General features: G+C 42.0%; 1 protein-coding gene across 2 annotated transcripts; it reads left to right on the forward strand.

The window, feature by feature from the left end:
• The first annotated feature begins 568 nt into the window (after positions 1-568).
• Positions 569-5124, forward strand: LOC115179653 (uncharacterized). 2 transcript variants are annotated; one of them, XM_029741303.1, is made up of 5 exons: positions 569-985; positions 1599-1694; positions 1797-2095; positions 2358-2584; positions 4269-5124. In XM_029741303.1, exons 1-5 carry the CDS (start codon positions 919-921, stop codon positions 4369-4371), a joined length of 792 nt encoding a protein of 263 aa, XP_029597163.1. In that variant the 5' UTR covers positions 569-918; the 3' UTR covers positions 4372-5124. The 2 variants fall into 2 exon arrangements, with proteins under 2 accessions (XP_029597163.1, XP_029597162.1); XM_029741302.1 differs by having other exon boundaries at positions 573-985; positions 1599-1706.
• The last annotated feature ends 13911 nt before the right edge of the window (positions 5125-19035 follow it).

A 19035-nucleotide genomic window follows, 5' to 3' on the forward strand; every position in this document is an offset into this window, starting at 1 on the left:
GGTATATTGGCCATATATCACAATCCCCTGAGGTGCCTTATTGCTATTATAAACTGGATACCAACTTAATTAGAGCAGTAGAAATACATGTTTTTTCATAACCGTGTTATACGGTCTGATATACCACGGCTGTCAGCCAATCAGCATTCAGGGCTCGAACCACCCAGTATATACTGCACTCTTACGGCAATCTTTTTTCATAAGAGGCCAGTACAGTAGGTGGCGGTAATGCTTCATAACGTTGGATGCCAACCTTTGATAAACCCCACAGAATAATATTTTTTTAATTCATAGCAATGACTATTACCATAATACATGTGTTGTCATTTGTTTGCTACTTGGCAGCTGCATGTTATTAAAAGAAAGTCCATCAATGGTCGCCCACAACAGAACTGGTCAAATGTTTGCAAGGTCTATGTCAGGTCTATGTCTTTTTGCTGTAAAGTAGCAAGCTAACTATCCTCCAGCCAGAAATTGCATGTATGTCAGACTTCAACCACTTCACAAATGGCTACGTAAGTCCTATTTCACAACAGTACATGTGTCGGCCTACTGTATTTAAGCAGCTATTGTTTGTTGTATTTCAACACAGCGCCTGTTTCACAGACCCCATTCTCCAATAAAAATGCACGCGCCTGTTTCGACAATAACCAATCAGGATGATGGGTAATGAAGCAACGCCCGCGCGCTAAGTTCTTGCAGCAGTATTTTGTCATACATTCGCGGGAGAACAGCTTTGCAAAGTTTTGTCAGCAACTATTTAATTTAATGGCATTTATTTGAGGTACTTGGCAGACGGTAGCTGCGCGTTATTAGTACAACCTTTACAGTCTGTTGGCTGCACACTACTAGACAGCTAACAACATAACTGGTAAACTTTTTGAAAGAGGTCTGTCGTTTTGATCCAAAGTATCTAATATGGCAACCATGTGTCACTCAAGACGTGCCCTGATGGAAATCCCAGCTCCACAGCCGAAAATCGCAGGTACGTCTGACTTCAACTACTTCATAAAGTAGATAACGTTAGCTGGTTAGCCCGCTAAATTTCCCTCCAACTGCAGCATCATAACAGCTGTCCTTGGTAAAGTAAGCGCGCGCCAGGAACAAATGTGGCTAACTAGCTAAGTAACGGCTACCTTATTTTCTAAATATGTTAAATCATAACAATGAAGTCAGCCAGTAAGATCCCATAAAACACTGAGTCTGAACAAACACATTGTCAATTTGCTAATAATGGAAATAAGTCAATTTTAACTTGTGTGGTCAACTAGCTAGTTAGCCAGCTTTGAGTTAGCAATTGCATTGACACAACATGGTACCTATTGTTAGCCTTTGATAACAACTTTACCTAGTTATAACTAGCTAACGAGCTGATATTGGACATTTAGCTAAGTAATAAAGATTGTGGGTGAGCTGTTTGTAGCTATTAATTAAGCAAGACATGACTTTTTTTTGTTTGTTTTATGCAAGTACCAAAACATTGCATCTGCCTTGCTATCTTGTACAACTAGAAGAATATTGTAACTGGGATAACTATGATCCTGTAACGTTAGTAGTCACAAATGCACTCTAAAGTTATGCCAAATGTTTTTTTGCAGCTCGACTGAGAAGGTCATACCTGGAGGTTCTAAGTTCACGCATAGCTCCATTCTCAACCACCTCTAGAGGCAGAAACCTGACCAGCAACTCAAAACGTGGGCATTCATGTTAGTAAGCAAATTAAATGGATCATGTCATTCATTATCTAGTCTTATATTAGTTCGCCTGTGTCCAATACGGTGGTGTATGTTTTGCAGTGAACCCAGCCATATACAGAACAGGGAGTAGTCGGAGTGAGGCCCAAAGTGAGAGAATGGAAGACAGCCAGACACCCCTGTCCAACCAGCAGCTTGTGCAGCTCATAAGATCTTTCATCCTAGTAGAACAGGGGCAGAGGCAGGAGCCCAGAGCTCTCACTACGGACCTGAAACCTTTACAGGAGGACTTGCACCTGAAGAAGACCAATGTCTATAGATCTATACCCTACTCACGCCTGGGGTCCAACAGAGACGCACACTGTTACAGAAAGGCATATCCACACCTGGTGGTGTTTAAAGTGAGTATCAACATTTATGTTTTATGCTCTTTAAGTTACCCTTAGGTCAATTACCCGAGTTACATTCACATGAAGTTTAATCTTGCAGTAAATAATATACGTCTTTTATGATTTACACTCTAACTTTATTTAAGCTAATTGTGTGTGACTTAAGTGCTTCTAAGATGGTTTAATAGCTAGGAATTCTGGGTTGTCATGGTGATTGGTACTACGCTGCATCACCTGCTATGTGTTTGAAGGAACCTTGTCTTTTTCCTCCCAGGTTTCCTGCCAGGAGTGGGGTCAGCTGCTGCTGCAGAACGAGGAGTGGGAGTCTGCTCTGGAGCACGCCCTAGTGGCGTGGAGGTACACCAGTGAGCTGCCACAGTGGGACACCAGCAGCCACAACTTGGTGAGGGAACAATGTTACAGCATGCTGGCAGCACACTGCATCACAGCTCTACAGCACTACTGCCCAGGCCCCAGCAAAGCCATAGAGCTGCACAGGAGGTAAGAGTCCTCCTTTCTTTGGAACCTTTTCACAGGTCATGCTTGAATTGTTAACACTGTATCGGGTTTTAAACTGTTTCCGTTGACTGAGAATTGGCAGCGTTTGGCCGGTAAAAATGCATAAAACCAGATAAATAAAAACATTTTGAAAAATAAATATGCTCTATAAAATCACTTTGGCTATGCATGGAGGTTGGTTCTGGTTGTTTTTTAATCGTGTCTCTAGTCTGTCAACTCTGCCTGTTAGTCTTGACCTCTTGCTATAGAAAACTTGCATCGCTCTATTACCTGATACCGGTTCACAAAGTGAGTCTGACAGATGAGGCTCAAGGCTCAAGTGTGACCATTTTACTCGCATATGCCCCTAAATATTCTGCTGTGCGGCCTGGAATTCTAATTTAGGAGCAACAGTGCGCCTAGAAACATTATGGATTCTAGCTTTATTACCTCGTGTAAATAAGTTGTGTAAAAACACACAGACCGGACAAATGGATTATGGTCATTGTAGTTAATTACCACGTTACCACAAAGTATGTGAACCCTTTGGAAATACTTGGATTTCTGCATAAATTGGTCATAAAATTTGATCTTCATCTCGGTCACAAAACAAGACAAACACTCTGCTTAAACTAATCACACAATTATGTTTTTATGTCTGTATTGAACACACCGTGTAAACATTCACAGTGCAGGGTGGAAAAAGTATGAACCCTTGAATTTAATAACTGGTTGACCCTTTGGCAGCAATAACCTCAACCAAATGTTTTCTGTAGTTGCGGATGAGACCTGCACAATGGTCAGGAGGAATTTTGGACAATTCCTCTTTACAAAACTGTTTCAGTTCAGCAATTTTCTTGATGTCTGGTGTGAACCGCTCTCTTGAGGTTATGCCACAGCATCTCAATCGGGTTGAGGTTAGGACGCTGACTGGGCCACTCCAGAAGGTGTATTTTCTTCTGTTGAAGCCATTCTGTTGTTGATTTACTTCTGTGTTTTGGGTTGTTGTCCTGTTGCATCACCAGACTTCTGTTGAGCTTTAATTGGCGGACAGATAGCCTAACATTCTCCTGCAAAATGTCTTGATAAACTTGGGAATTCATTTTTCTGTTGATAATAGCAAGCTGTCCAGGCCCTGAGGCAGCTAGGCAGCCCCAAACCATGGTGAACATCAAGGCTTTTAGAGATACTTTTGTAACCCTTTCCAGCTTTATGCAAGTCAACAATCCTTAATCTTAGGTCTTCTGATATCTATCTTGTTTGAGGCATGGTTCACATCAGGCAATGCTTCTTGTGAATAGCAAACTCAAATTGTGTGTGTTTTTATAGGGCAAGGCAGCTCTAACAACATCTCCAATTGTCTCATTGATCGGACTCCAGGTTAGCCGACTCCTGACTCCAATTTGCTTTTGGAGAAGTCATTAGTCTAGGGGTTCACAAACTTTTTCTAACCTACACTGTGAATGTTTAAATGATGTATTCAATATAGACAAGAAATACAATGTGTGTATTAGTTTAAGCACACTGTATTGTTGTGACTTAGATGAAGATAAAATTTGATGACCAATTTATGCAGAAATCCAGCTAATTCCAAAGGGTTCAGATACTTTTTCTTTCCAACTATGAAGCGAAATCAGTGGGAATACTGCTCCTTTCAACTCTTCTTTTCTGTAACTCTTTCCTTCAGGTTTAAAATGGCACAGCTGCACAGTCAGTTGATCTATCCTTGTATTCAGGAGCTGGAGAGAAGCCTCGGCGAAGCACAGGTTTCTTCCATGAACACCCGCTGAAATGGCCAACCTGCTGAAATGGCCAACACTAAGATCAGCTGACAACAATCAGCACGGCTTCCAAGTCTATGGGGTTGCACTATTGAACAGCGTATATCAGTGGTTGCCATTCAACTATGTTTGGTATCCTTGCCTTGTGTTGCACTATTCCCCCTTGCCTACAGTATTCCGCCTTGCCTTGCCTACATTATTCCGCCTTGCCTACAGTATTCCCCCTTGCCTACAGTATTCCGCCTTGCCTTGCCTACAGTATTCCGCCTTGCCTTGCCTACAGTACTCCGCCTTGCCTACAGTACTCCGCCTTGCCTTGCCTACAGTATTCCGCCTTGCCTACAGTATTCCCTCAGAGTAAATACAAGAGAGAGCTTTGAATTTTGGTAAGCTGTTTTTTAAATATGAATTTAAGTTTTTGTATTTAAGTTGTTTTGTAAAATGTGTTTATTGCCATTGAACTATTGAATGTTATCATAAGGAAAGTATGAAATGGCCTTTAAAATGTGAAATGCTGTCATAGGGAAATTATGAACTGTCCTTTTCACCAAGATGTTTTATATGTGGGGGATGTTTTTGTGGATGTTTTGAAAAATGCCACGATACATGAAACAGCTGCCTTATTTCAACTTGGCTGAATGCTACCTGTTTTGTAAATATTTGTCTAAAGTAACTGTTTTGCACTGTTTTCTTCATCCTGGAAACTTGACATTTTGATAAAATAGAATCTAATTTAATAAAATTCTACTTAGTTTTTCAACATTCTGTTGTGAATTTCTGGTTTTGTCTCATCTAAAACACATGACACTGATTTACTGTTTTGAGACATTGGAGACCTGCTTTGTCACTGAATTAATTTGCTGGTTCTCCCCTTGCATTTTGTCTCATCCAGAGGACAGAAGTTCAGTGCAAGCATGCGAGAATTCCATTTTCTTCTTGTTTAGATGGTCTGTGACTGACTTGTCTGTGATGGCTACATCTCATTAGCAATACTTCTTTGCAATAGAAGTGGGACAGCCTCTTGAACAGAACTGACGTGATTCCTCAGTCTGCACGTCACTGGGACATTATGTTCTAATTAACGTCATATATTTCCATCAGAATGTTCCTCAATGTTTTCTGCTGAGCACTGCAGTAGTTGGTTGCCCTTTTACTCAGTGATGGTGTCTGATTTTTCTGTGCCACCACTGTGTGGAGCCCATGTTACATGATTTATCCTGAGCACCAACCTCTGTATAAACCAGCACACACTCACTGGCATTCAGAAATACCCAATGGTTAACGCTGAATGAATGAGGAGAGTGAAATCTAGCCTTGCCCGCTAATTCGTTTACACTATTACATAAAGCTTTATCACCAGATGTGGCATTACATCCAGTTCTAGCAGTAACATTCATTGCTTTTTGGAAGAGCAATCTGAATGAAGACTCTAACCCGCAGCAGATGAAGGCTTGTGTTCACACTCTCAAACACTGTAATTAGCGTACCTCGCAGGACACAGGAGGGTGTTGCCATCTCTGCAGTGTGTTATCAGTGTCCGTGACAACTGCTCAATTATCAGAAGGCTCTCGTTTCCTCAGCGTCCATAATAGTGTCTGAAAACATTCCTAAATCCTTGCTTCCTCAGTCGTTGTTTCCTCAAAGCTCTGGGGAGGTTCGAGGAGCGCCGCCTCATTTGCTTTGAGAAGAATATTGAGGTAAGGACGGAGGAAGCAAGGATTTGATGGCTTGCGTTGTCAGACACAACCCAAGTACTCTGCAGCATTGCTGCTATTTTACTTCTATGTATTCCTTCATGATTTAATTCCATTACATCCATCTCAGCATATCTCTGGTAAAGTCTAGAGAGGAGCATTTTTTTAACCAAGAAATACATTTTTTTTAAAGTCCGAATTCAGGTTTTAAGAAGTAAATAATGACATCAGGATGGGCATGGGGGGTATTTTCTTTCCGAATTCCTTATAAATCAGTTTGACAGGCAATCATGTGGAGATATTTATCCATTGTTAGCAGCCTTGATCACAATATCCTCCTCACAGAACATTTCAGTTTAACTCTAATTGGCGTTCCCAATGAGACAGCCATGCGCTGGTTGTTGTATGGAGCTGGGATGGGGGGAGAGAGAGCTCTTCAATGCACACTGGTGGTACGGAAAAATGTACATTTCCTGTCTGGGAGTTTGATTCTAACTGGCCATCTACTGTAAAATGTAATCTTGCTACATTTGTTTACTCCTTTCAGTAAGTAAAATGAACAATGAGTAGATTTTTTAAAAGTGCATTTTTCATTTCGGTATTCATTATCGTTCTGCCCTTTTCACATTCAACATTGACCTGTGTTTATGAACCATGCACACTCCCGTACCAACCTTCCTTTATGAGAACCATGGCTGACTGTTGCATTTGGATGAATTGCGAGAGCTGTTGTTGCTGTCTGAGTATCCAGCCCTCAGGGCCACCTGGGGAGAGAGAACAGGAGATGACCTGACAGCAGTGTCTCTGACTGGAAAGCAAAACGAAAGAATAACCTTGTTAAAAATCTCCAACTTGTAATTAATAACTTCACGCATCTTTAATTCCTTCTATATTCATGAGCACCTGGCTTATTTGACCTGGGGAGCAAACAGAATTAGACTGCATGTTAAACATCAAAACTATTTTGGAATGTTTTGGAGCTTGACCGTTGGGTTTAGAGCTCAGACCATTGCCTTCATGATATTTTGTTACGTTGTCTTATGTGGGTAAAAAAAGTTATTTTCATTAAAAAGTAATTAAGACATTCGATCATTAACTGCCCATGCAGTCCTTTTCAGAAACAGAAACTGGTCCCTGTTGAGTAATAACACCCACTCTGAGAGGTAGAAATTGTTATGGGGACATTCTCAGTCCTCTCACTTTCGTCCCTGTGTGGAGAGTGGGCCGGCCAGCTGACGTGACACGGCAGGCTGCCCTCTGTGAGGGCCTAGGCAGGGCTGCTGACCTGAGCCTTCCTAGGGCATTGTGTCATTAGACAGTCTCATTTCAGTGCTGGCAGCTTAGCAGCAGGAACACTGATGCTGTTTTCATGGCTGACTGGGGACAGCACTTTTGGCGAGTGTGTCCTCACTTTGCCTCTCTCCAGGAGAGTGGCCCATCACACAAAACACAGTACGGGAAGCAGTCCCCTTCTCTCCTCTCTCTCTCTCTCGCTCACACACACACTCAAGAGCTGAGTGACAACGCTCCTTAGAAAGATTTGTGCTGAATGATCTAGAAATCAACACTTGCATGTTAAAGCCTTTTCACAGATTTTTTTACTGTTTTGAAAATATGTTATTAGTTATTCGCTTTTCAATCAGGTGGTGTAAAATATTTCCCTTGTAAAATAGTGTGATAAAAATGTAATTAGTTCATGCATCAACCCAGAATTTGCCCCCTGGGACTACAATGTCATTACTCTGACTCAAACACTCCCATGCTAGATTCTGGTTCAGAGTTCATGGTCTGTATTGAACAATTGAGGCAGATAAGTAGTATCCAATACGGTTACATTTTGTTTGCTTCTTACAGTCCAACTTTTCAATGATCAATATAGTTTCAATGAAATCGCACCATCAAACGGAACACAGTAGAAACCCAATCAGTCAAACACACTTTGCATTCTCAATAAATCAGAAAGTGACATTTTCCATTTGAATTTATATCAAGCACATCACAGTGATGGGCATGAAGGATTCGGTCTAGAGTGAAAGGTAAATTACCAATAAGATCTCACTTCAGTATTCAACGTTTGTCCGGGGGTTAAGTTTAGACATTCATTCCGCCTGATTAAGGTTGGGGATAGGGTAGAAACAGAAAAAATGAAAATGAGTGCCCTGCCCTGGGATTGAACCTGCGATCCTCTGAGACTACTAGACCAGTGGTTCCCAACTCCATCCCTGGGATTGAACCTGTGATCCTCTGAGACTACTAGACCAGTGGTTCTCAACTCCATCCCTGGGATTGAACCTGCGATCCTCTGAGACTACTCGACTAGTGGTTCCCAATTCCATCCCTGGGATTGAACCTGTGATCCTCTGAGACTACTAGACCAGTGGTTCTCAACTCCAGCCAAGAGATTGAACCTGTGATCCTCTGAGACTACTAGACCAGTGGTTCTCAACTCCAGCCCTGGGATTGAACCTGCGATCCTCTGAGACTACTAGACTAGTGGTTCCCAACTCCAGTCCTCCAGTATCTCCAACTGCACACATTTTTGTTGTAGCCCCCAGACAACTCATTGATTCAGATTATTTAATAGTCACATGTACAGGGTTGCAGGTTTGGTTGCAGGGTAGATTTAATCTTAAATTTAGGCCTCCCGGGTGGTGGCCCTGCGTTAGACCACTGTGCAAGAGGTTCTGGGTTCGAGTCCAGGCTCTGTCGCAGCCGGCCGCGACCGGGAGGCCCATGGGGCGGCGCACAATTGGCCCAGCGTCATCCGGCTTAGGGAGGGTTTGGCTAGCAGGGATATCCTTGTCTCATCGTGCACTAGTGACTCCTGTGGCGGGCCGAGCGCTGTGCACGCTGACCAGGTTGCCAGGTGTACGGTGTTTCCTCCGACACATTGGTGCGGCTGGCTTCCGGGTTAGATGGGCATTGTGTCAAGAAACATTGCGGCTTGGTTGGGTTGTGTTTCGGAGGAAGCACGGCTCTCGACCATCGCCTCTCCCGAGTCTGTACGGGAGTTGCAGCGATGAGACAAGACTGTAACTACTACCAATTGGATACCACGAAATTGGGGAGAAAAAAGGGGTAAAAACAGTTTTGAGCTCCAACATGCAGGACTAAGTTAAATACAATTATGGAAATGGTAATAAAACAATAGAAATAGCACTGGGGCGGCAGGGTAGCCTAGTGGTTAGAGCGTTGGGCTAGTAACCAAAAGGTTGCAAGATCGAATCACCGAGCTGACAAGGAACAAATCTGTCATTCTGCCCCTGAACAAGGCAGTTAACCCACTGTTCCTAGGCCGTCATTGAAAATAAGAATTTGTTCTTAACTGACTTGCTTGGTAAAATAAATAAATATACATAACAACTGTGGCATATAAATGTCCAGTGGTGTGGAGGCAGAGTAAAGACTGTTGAGGTGGAGTGGAATGATCATAGGGTGAGCAGCAGCATGACCACTGAATGAAATAAAAACAATAACATGTTTTAATAAAAAAAAAATATATATATTAAATGAGGGCCTGTTGATTAGTTGACTAGTTGAATCAGGTGTGCTTGTCCAGAGCTACAATAGAAATGCGTACTGTTGGGGGTACATGAGGACTGGAGTTGGCAACCATTGTACCAGATGGTGATCGGTGCTCACGTTGCCCCTAGTGGATGCATTAAAGGCCTCTCCCAACGTCCTGGGGACTTGGACAAACATTGAATGCTGAAGTCGATCTGGTGTGACCTTGCTGTGACCAAACCTGCACAGAGAATTGCTGATCAACCTGAAAGCAGAATGCTAGCTGTAGCTGTCCAAAGTAACTACTGTAAAATTGCACAGTAGGCTTGTTGAGCCGATGATTAGGGATAATTATCCACTGGTGAACGTTCTCTAAGGTGGGAGAACTCTATTTCAGAGGTGACCAGCATAATACCCTCAAATACATGGCTGGAGTTGAACTGCAATGTCTGAGTATGGCTGATGTGGTCCTTTCAATCTATAATATACTTGGTGAGGTAAGGCCAGTAAAACATGTGCAGTAATAACTCCTCACTACGCATTTTATCTAGTTCTGGGATTTTGGAAATAGTTAAATTACTTGCTGAAATTTTGCTGAGCTCCAAATCATAAAGAGATATACCGTATATATTTGTATTAACTAACCATCATTAAAGAATGTGGTTAGTGAACCAGAAAACACTTTGTAATTTTTTTAATTAATGAAATAGAGCAAAACTCACTCTCAAATTCCCCATGGTGCCATATCACTGTAGGTAACTTTGACTGACAGTTCTGGTTGTGTAGCGCCAGTGGCACAAATGCATGCAGTTTCAACTTGCCCTCTACAGTGAGTATGATACCAGTTTACCAGGAACATCAAGTGTGAGTACTCCCCCCCAAGTCAGACCCAAACTCCACCGTTCCTTCTCATCCAGACAGGAAGTCATTACTGAGGCTCTCACCTTTTCACAGATGGCCATTTAACACATCACTGGCAACAGCAAATTAACCAGAGTCCTGCAGGCACTATCTCCAGCAGCCTTGGATTGCACAAACTATTATCACACACTCACCTGCACGGAAGAAAGAAAGGTGTACTTACTCAGTATCACCCGACCGCAGTGGCACAGAAATAAACCCTCATTCTATATTACTGCTCCCGGGGCCAAGATGGAGGATTGTGATTTAGCCTATACAACATGGCATAGGTGGATTACTTTCTCCCTTCTTGAAGCTTTTACGTAGTAACAGACAGCATAGATATAGAACACTGATATAGTGTCTATTAAAGTTGGGCTGTAGTAGGCTCCAGTGTCTACAGTCTCAGTAGGCCTTGGTGGTGGTGTCTGTATACATTCTCTTTGCTCTTCGGTCCAAATGTGTTACTGTCATATTTGCACTGTCAAGTTGCTCCAGTGCCTCGTGGTGCGAATGGAGATTTCAATGGCGATTTAAAAAAAGATGAAGCCGAGTCTGACAAGTTAGAAATGAGAAAAGTGACTGTGACCAAAGCCCTGGAGACAGACAGACAGACAGACAGACAGACAGACAGACAGACAGACAGACAGACAGACAGACAGACAGACAGACAGACAGAGTCGCTGTGTTTCAGTCGTAAGGTTTTGTTTACTCTCCGTCTACATGGAACTCCTCTCTCCCTTATGTAGCCTCCTATCAGAACCGACAAAAGAATCAGGGAAGAATCAGAATTTCCCTTGATGATATTACCATCCAGAGCTGGCTGAATGATACGGACAAGTGGGACGATTATAGCTTAGTGATTTGGGTGGGTGGAGGAGAGTAGTATAGTATATTGATTAGGATTATCGTTCTCTCCCTGTTGGGCAATCATCTGTACTTCCTGTATTTTTCCATTTTGCTTATAATGTCTTGAGATCTCCTTTGGTGTGTGTGTGTGTGTGTCTGTGCGTTGAGCGGTGAACTTGTGCATGACAAATTAATGTGAGGAGGAGGGATTCTGGCAAGGCCAAGTTTCTAAATCACAAGCAGCTCTGCACGGGACCTTCCCAGTCGCCATGCCACAGTGACATGTCTGTCCTGTCCTGACGGTCACCTCCACAGATGGAAGGCAGTAGCGGCAGTGCCCAGAGGAAGAGGATCAACTGTCAGATAAACGGAGAGAGGTACAGGGTCCTCTGGCAGATCAGTGCCTACTCCTCAGAAGAGAGGGAGGGGGCTGGCAGCTGATTCTCTATCGGTGTCGGTGCCATCAGGAGGATAACATGAATACAAGCCAAACAATCAGTGATGTCTGGCAGTCAGTCTTTCTTCCATGGGTTTACTCTTAACACACAAGTATGTTTTGTTGGCTCTGCTCTACCGTGGGGAGTAAGGCAACGCTAGCTGCTCATCTGTGACACTTACCTGACATGAGTGTGTCATTTTTCAACAAATCAAGCTCAGACAGCTTAATGTGATGACAAGGATATTAGATAGCATGCTAATTCATGTCAACTGCAGAAATGAGGAAATGTCTATCAAAAAATAAAGATAAAATACCAATTTAAGTTATGACCTTAGGTATTTAACATGAAGAACTTCTGCACTGCTAGTGCACTATTGTTAGTGCTGTGAAGAACTTGTACTAAATGCACTGATGATTTGCTGTGGATAAGAGGGTACTCTTAGATATATTGAGATGTTTACAAGGAATTGCATGAGACTGTATTTGTTCGCCTTGATTTTCATTTTATTTAGAGTCTCTGGTTTCTGTTTTTTGGCTTTCTGAATATACATGCAGTATAATTATAGACCGGGTATAATTACACTTTATAGACCGGGTATAATTAGACTTGACATAGCTTGCTGTCTGATGTCAAGAGTATGGCACATTTTATATCATTAATCTATAAAGGCTGGTTGGATTCAGAAGAATACCTTTTAGAAATGCTATTTCAGTTATTTTTTCTTCTCATCCACAGAGGTAGATTTATGAGAACGTCACATTGATTGTGCACGTGCACGGCCTCCAATTGCAGGCTGTGTTTTGTGTGCAAGTGTGCGCGTACAGGCCTGTGCCGCATGTTAACAACAAACACCAGAGATGTACAGTCAGCACAGCTCAGGCATCTGATTAGGACAGATCGCGCCCATCTGTGGTACCAAACTACAGCAGAATAGCACGTGTCTCCTCCAGCCATCCCATCTAGTAGAGGAAGAAGAGCATGTTGCCTAAATTAACATAACTAAAGTATTGCGTAATTGGTCAGATGCTCGATTCAATTCTGGGTCCATACGTGTTAAGAGAAGAGGGAGAAAGAAAATCGGAAACCTTTCCGTAATTCAAAAGATGCTAACGCCTGCGAAATCGGGATTTCTCCAAATAAACAGTGACGAAAATCTAAGGACAAATGCTGCTCTTTATCGCATCCGTTGTATCATGACATATCTACGGTACCATTTATGTTTGCGTAGTCTGTCCACAAGAGATTACCATAAGGGATACTTGTTACATATACACGAGGAGGATGTACTGAGTACGGGCTACTTACTGCTTAATAAACTTCACTTACATTTCTTCCAAACAGGTGACACATGACATACCTGTGATAAACTAAACATGAGGAGGATTTACTGAGAACGGTAATGCAATTATTGCGGATAGTCAGATTCATATTAATAGTTCGATTAAAACGTTTGCATGCTTCGCAAGAAAAACAATTTCCCTAATAATCTTGTTTACATGGACACATCTGAAATCAGGCTAACGGATGGCACTGATAAATGCAGAAAATCGCCATATCAAATTAAACGTTTTACCACAGCGACCATGTTATTTTTGGGAAGCATATTTGATTCTGAGTTCGGACATATATAGCGTGTATGTGAAAACGACTTCTAAGACGCATACATTCAGTTGTTCCGAAGTCCCTTCACTCACCCTATAGAGGGCTCGTCTGATGCTAGGACATGCGCAGATCAAACCGCTGGAACGCCGATTAAGGTGTTTACATGGCCTAATAATTTGAACAATTGATCAGAAAACCAGGTATTTTAGTCATCGTATGCTTACTTCGATTTTGACCATACGACGATTAAGATAAGCAGAGTAAGGTGTTTACATGACTATTGCCATACTCGGCCTTCTGCCATAATCAGTTTAATATCCAATTATTGCTGTACTATGTGAACGTACTACTTGGTACGGTACGTACCAGCCTTTGTGTGCCCACTACTGTTATTTCACAGATGGAGGTAGTCTCTTCGGTATGCTCCACACAACCTGTGCTGAGTTAAGGAAGGTTTTCAACTAATAGCAAACCAAACAAGGTCTGAGTCAGCTGGTGAATGGACGTGTTTAGCGACGGAGGTAAAATTCCTCCTTAATTCCATATAATCATGTAGCCTCAATTGTCAGCTGTTATTTTCTAATGGTATAACTGTTTGACAGTGGTGTAAAGTACTTAAGTAAAAATACTTTAAAGTACTACTTACGTCGTTTTTGGGGGGTATCTGTACTTATTATTTCTATTTTTGACAACTTTTACTTTTACTCCATACATTTTCTCTGACACCCAAAAGTACTCATTACATGTTGAATGCTTAGCAGGACGGGTCATTCCCTGTGGCTCAGTTGGTAGAGCATGGTGTTTGCAACGCCAGCATGGTGTGTGCAACGCCAGGGTTGTGGTTTCGATTCCCACGGGGGCCAGTACAAAAACAAACCATTATTTATGTCTGAGTGTTGGAGAGTACCCCTGGCTGTCCGTAAAAATAGAAAATCGTGCCGTGTGGTTTGCCTAATATAAGGAATTTGAAATGATTTATACTTTTACTTTTACTTTTGATACTTAAGTATATTTTAGCAATTACATTTACTTTTGATACTTAAGTACATTTAAAACCAAATACTTATAGACTTTTACTCAAGTAGTATTTTATTGGGTGACTCACTTTTACTTGAGTTGTTTTCTCTGAAGGTATCTTTACTTTACTTTTATGACAATTGGGTACTTTTTCCACCACTGCTTTTTGATAATCATTCATTATTTATCGAAATTACATAATCTATTTGTTATGCTGATATTGCTAAAGGTTAGGAAGACATTTACGGAGGACATTATATCTAGCATTGACCTGTGTGTCAGGTTTGATGTATTTTTGTATTGAAGAGCAATACAATTTTTATTTGAGGTGAAAAAAGCCACATACATCATTATCCATAGAAACCCAGTTCCATATCAGAGTCTGTGTGCCTAAATAATAAAATAAAAAACTTGCACTTCTTGCAGTTTTTTTAACAAAATGCTCTGCGGTTTCCAATCCTAGTGTTATTGTCAAAGCATAAACACATTTTTGATTTTTTTACCAGCTGTACATATTGATAGCAGAAGGAGGAGATGCGCTCTTATTGCCACTGTCAGACTCCTCTCCTTCCCTTGGCAGTATTGTGTGTCAGAAGACAGGATGCCCAATATTCTCACTCCAGAGACATTTCTTTGTGGCCTGTCCAGATAATCCTTCTGGGATTTATTTTTAAAGACTTCTGCTTCGTTCCTTGAGGGGGAGAAAACGCACTTCCCAGAATAAATTTGTATTTTCTATATGTACTGTATTCAGCGATGGAAGGGAAGTTGATATATTCAAGTTGAAATTCAAAGATTAAACTTGAAACTGACAATATCTCGGTAAGAGTACAAACGTCATATGGATAGAAGAAGGGAATTAATATGCATATGGTTATTTGTTTGATGCATCCAGAGTTCTATCACTGAGCTTACAAATGTGTTGGTGAAAGACATCTAGTAACCTGGTGCCCTACACAAAGAAAAGTGTTCTGAAATGGAGTGGGAGAGGTTGGTTTTGTGACATGGGTTGTGTGTTTGTTTTGCTCTGAGCACCCTGCGCACTAGGGAGCATCTGCAGCCCCTCTTCTTCATATGCCTCATGTATCTCACCCTCTCTCAATCACTAATTCATTGGGACAATGAATTAACAATTCACCATTGCTCATTTTCCTATTATAGGCCTGTTTTCTCATCGCAAGATGACCTGGTTTGAAAACAGTACTTTAGTTGGTCTCTGAAGGACCCAATAAAACCGAGTTATATCAACAGCAAGAGATACTAGTTCTGGTCCACATTTTGTCACCATTGTCTTCATCAGGCGTCACTAAGCTGAGAACATTGTGTAGAAATTGTTTTGGAGTCTGAAAGATTTATGGTATGTCTACAGCCTAGTCTGAGTACCCAAAATACATGTTTTCAGACGAGATGAATAATCTATTTTAACAAAAGTATCATTGCATTCACACTAAATGGTCTTCCCTAGGTATTGCTATTATTATATATTTAGATTTTTAAATATAAACATATATATATATATATATGTATGTATGTGTGTGTGTGTGTATATATAAAAATATATATATATACATTGACTATATCAAACATTAGGAACACCTTCCTAATATTGAGTTGCATCCACCCATTTTGCCCTCAGAACAGCCTCAGTTCGTCAGGGCATGGACTCTACAAGGTGTTGGAAGTGTTCCACATGGATGCTGGCCCATGTTGACTCCAATGCTTCTCACAGTTGTGTCAAGTTGGCTGGATGTCCTTTGGGTGGTGGAACATTCTTAATTCACACGGGAAACTGTTGAGCGTGAAAAACACCGCAGCGTTGCAGTTCTTGACACAAACCGGTGCGCCTGGCACCCACTAGCATACCCCGTTCCATTCAAAGGCACTTGCAGTTTTTGTCTTGCCCATTCACTCTGTGAATACACACATACACAATCCATATCACAATTGTCCCAAGGCTTAAAAATCCTTATTTAACCTGTCTCTTCCCCTTCACATTCACTGATTGAAGTGGATTTAACAAGTGACATCAATAATGGATCATAGCTTTCACCTGGATTCACCTCTTCAGTCTATGTCATGGAAAGAGCAGGTGTTCTTAATGTTTTGTACACTCAGTGTATTGTAGCATTGATGTTGATTGTTTTCTGCCCAGGGACTACAGATGAAAATGAGCTATCAAGCTAAATCTGGTGCAATGACATGTTGTACATGGTCCCTGGCAAATAAATAAATAAGCTGAGAACATTCAAGATTGTTTTGGAGTCTGTGGAAGCAGGTATCTCTCTGACTATCACCATCTTGCTGCTTTCTCCTGCTGACAGAGAAATGAACCATTCAACATAGAGGGAGAGCTGTTCACCTTGGAAAGGATGGAGAGGCCTCTCATTTCTAAGGCTTTAAAAGGTAATGGTCGCCTGGGCACCGGGTCGGTAATCGGGGTCGTGTACCTGCCCTGGGTGACCCTCGATGCATCTCTCATTGGCTTTCCTTCCCTCCCTCATTCCGACTAACCCCTTCTCCTCCAATATCATCTTTAATTCCTCTCTGGATATTTAATTCACTCTCTGGGAACAGGTTAGCTGATAGACTGATTCAGACAAGGGAGCGCATTAGAGCCTGTAATGCAGTTTTTGGCAGGAGGAGGCCCAGCATTCATTACACTAGTCTTTCTTTATTTAGGAGCAGCTTCATCAGCAGCTCCTGTCATTTAAGGACAAAAGCAGTCCAGTTTAAACAGGAGCCAGGAGGGCATGGACAGACAGGCTGAAGCAAGGGGAGTGAAGCTGGGGCTGGGGAGAGTGCCAGACAGCTAGGGATGGAACAACAACATTCCCATTTCACCTCATCTCTCTCTTTCTATCTCTGTGATAAATAGAGGATCTGTCATCGTACCGGCGCTTGACACCATTGTTGTCGTCACATTCGCCCCGCTGTACTAGCCTGTCCTGCTGTGTTCTGATAGGATTATGCAATTTATCAAACACTGAATTACGGCCCTAAATGAGGGTATACGCAGGAATGAGGTGCAGTCACCACATACCGTGTTGATATGCTGAATGTTCGATGTTTCAGGTTTAGCTGGCTGTGCAAACAGAGAAGGAAAAGCATGCATGTTGGAATACGGTCCTCATCATTTCTGAATTATGGCTTGTATGGGGAGTCAATATTAGATTTTCAGTTAATTAAAGTGTTTTATTGATTTCAAAGGATGGAGAAGTTGTGTTAAATATATCAGGGGTGTGAAATTTTGGAATCGACAGTGTCAATCTTCTTAGGGAGGCATAACTCTGTTGACATTGAAATAAACAAGGCTATTTCAGGAAACCGGCAGGGATCTGTAGTAGTAGTAGGAGTGTATTCCAGGTATTCCAGTCACTTTCGTCTTGCATGCTGTATTCTGTATTCACTGAGTGCCTGTGTTTGAAATTGTTGCTAGTGCTCATAGCCATGGTCTAGTTAGTACTACAGTATATGACAGGAAGTGGTAATCCATCATCAGAGCTCCTTTTGCCCTCTCCTGTTCTCTCTGGGATTAAAGGCAGTGGCTGTAGCCGGAATATTGTATGCATGAAAAATCTGCCGTGACAGCAGTTTTTCCTCAACGCTGTAACTATGGTGGATAGAAAACGCCGGTTGGATTGGCAGCACTTGGGTCCCTTGGGGCCAAGTGGCACACCTTTGAGATGCCATCGCGTCCCCCTAGCGTGACCGGAGAGTCAGCGGAGGGTACTGGAAGGTAAAGGCCGAGGACTCTGTCCTTAATGAGGTTAGTGCTCAGAGCTAATAAGCTAACAAGGCTGACCTCGGTCAGAAGCACATCGTGCTATATATAGACTGGAGTCCTGGTGACAGTCCTAGAGGATCATCACATTATATATAGACTGGAGTCCTGGTGACAGTCCTTCTAGAGGATCATCACATTATATATAGACTGGAGTCCTGGTGACAGTCCTTCTAGAGGATCATCACGTTATATATAGACTGGAGTCCTGGTGACAGTCCTAGAGGATCATCACATTATATATAGACTGGAGTCCTGGTGACAGTCCTTCTAGAGGATCATCACGTTATATATAGACTGGAGTCCTGGTGACAGTCCTTCTAGAGGATCATCACGTTATATATAGACTGGAGTCCTGTTGACAGTCCTAGAGGATCATCACGTTATATATAGACTGGAGTCCTGGTGACAGTCCTAGAGGATCATCACGCTATATATAGACTGGAGTCCTGGTGACACTCCTAGAGGATCATCACATTATATATAGACTGGAGTCCTGGTGACAGTCCTAGAGGATCATCACGTTATATATAGACTGGAGTCCTGGCGACAGTCCTAGAGGATTATCATGTTATATATAGACTGGAGTCCTGGTGACAGTCCTTCTAGAGGATCATCACATTATATATAGACTGGAGTCCTGGTGACAGTCCTTCTAGAGGATCATCACGTTATATATAGACTGGAATCCTGGTGACAGTCCTAGAGGATCATCACATTATATATAGACTGGAGTCCTGGTGACAGTCCTTCTAGAGGATCATCACGTTATATATAGACTGGAGTCCTGGTGACAGTCCTTCTAGAGGATCATCATGTTATATATAGACTGGAGTCCTGGTGACAGTCCTAGAGGATCATCACGTTATATATAGACTGGAGTCCT

This window comes from Salmo trutta, chromosome 39 (assembly GCF_901001165.1).
Source record: "Salmo trutta chromosome 39, fSalTru1.1, whole genome shotgun sequence".
In the NCBI taxonomy this organism is placed as follows: domain Eukaryota; kingdom Metazoa; phylum Chordata; class Actinopteri; order Salmoniformes; family Salmonidae; genus Salmo; species Salmo trutta.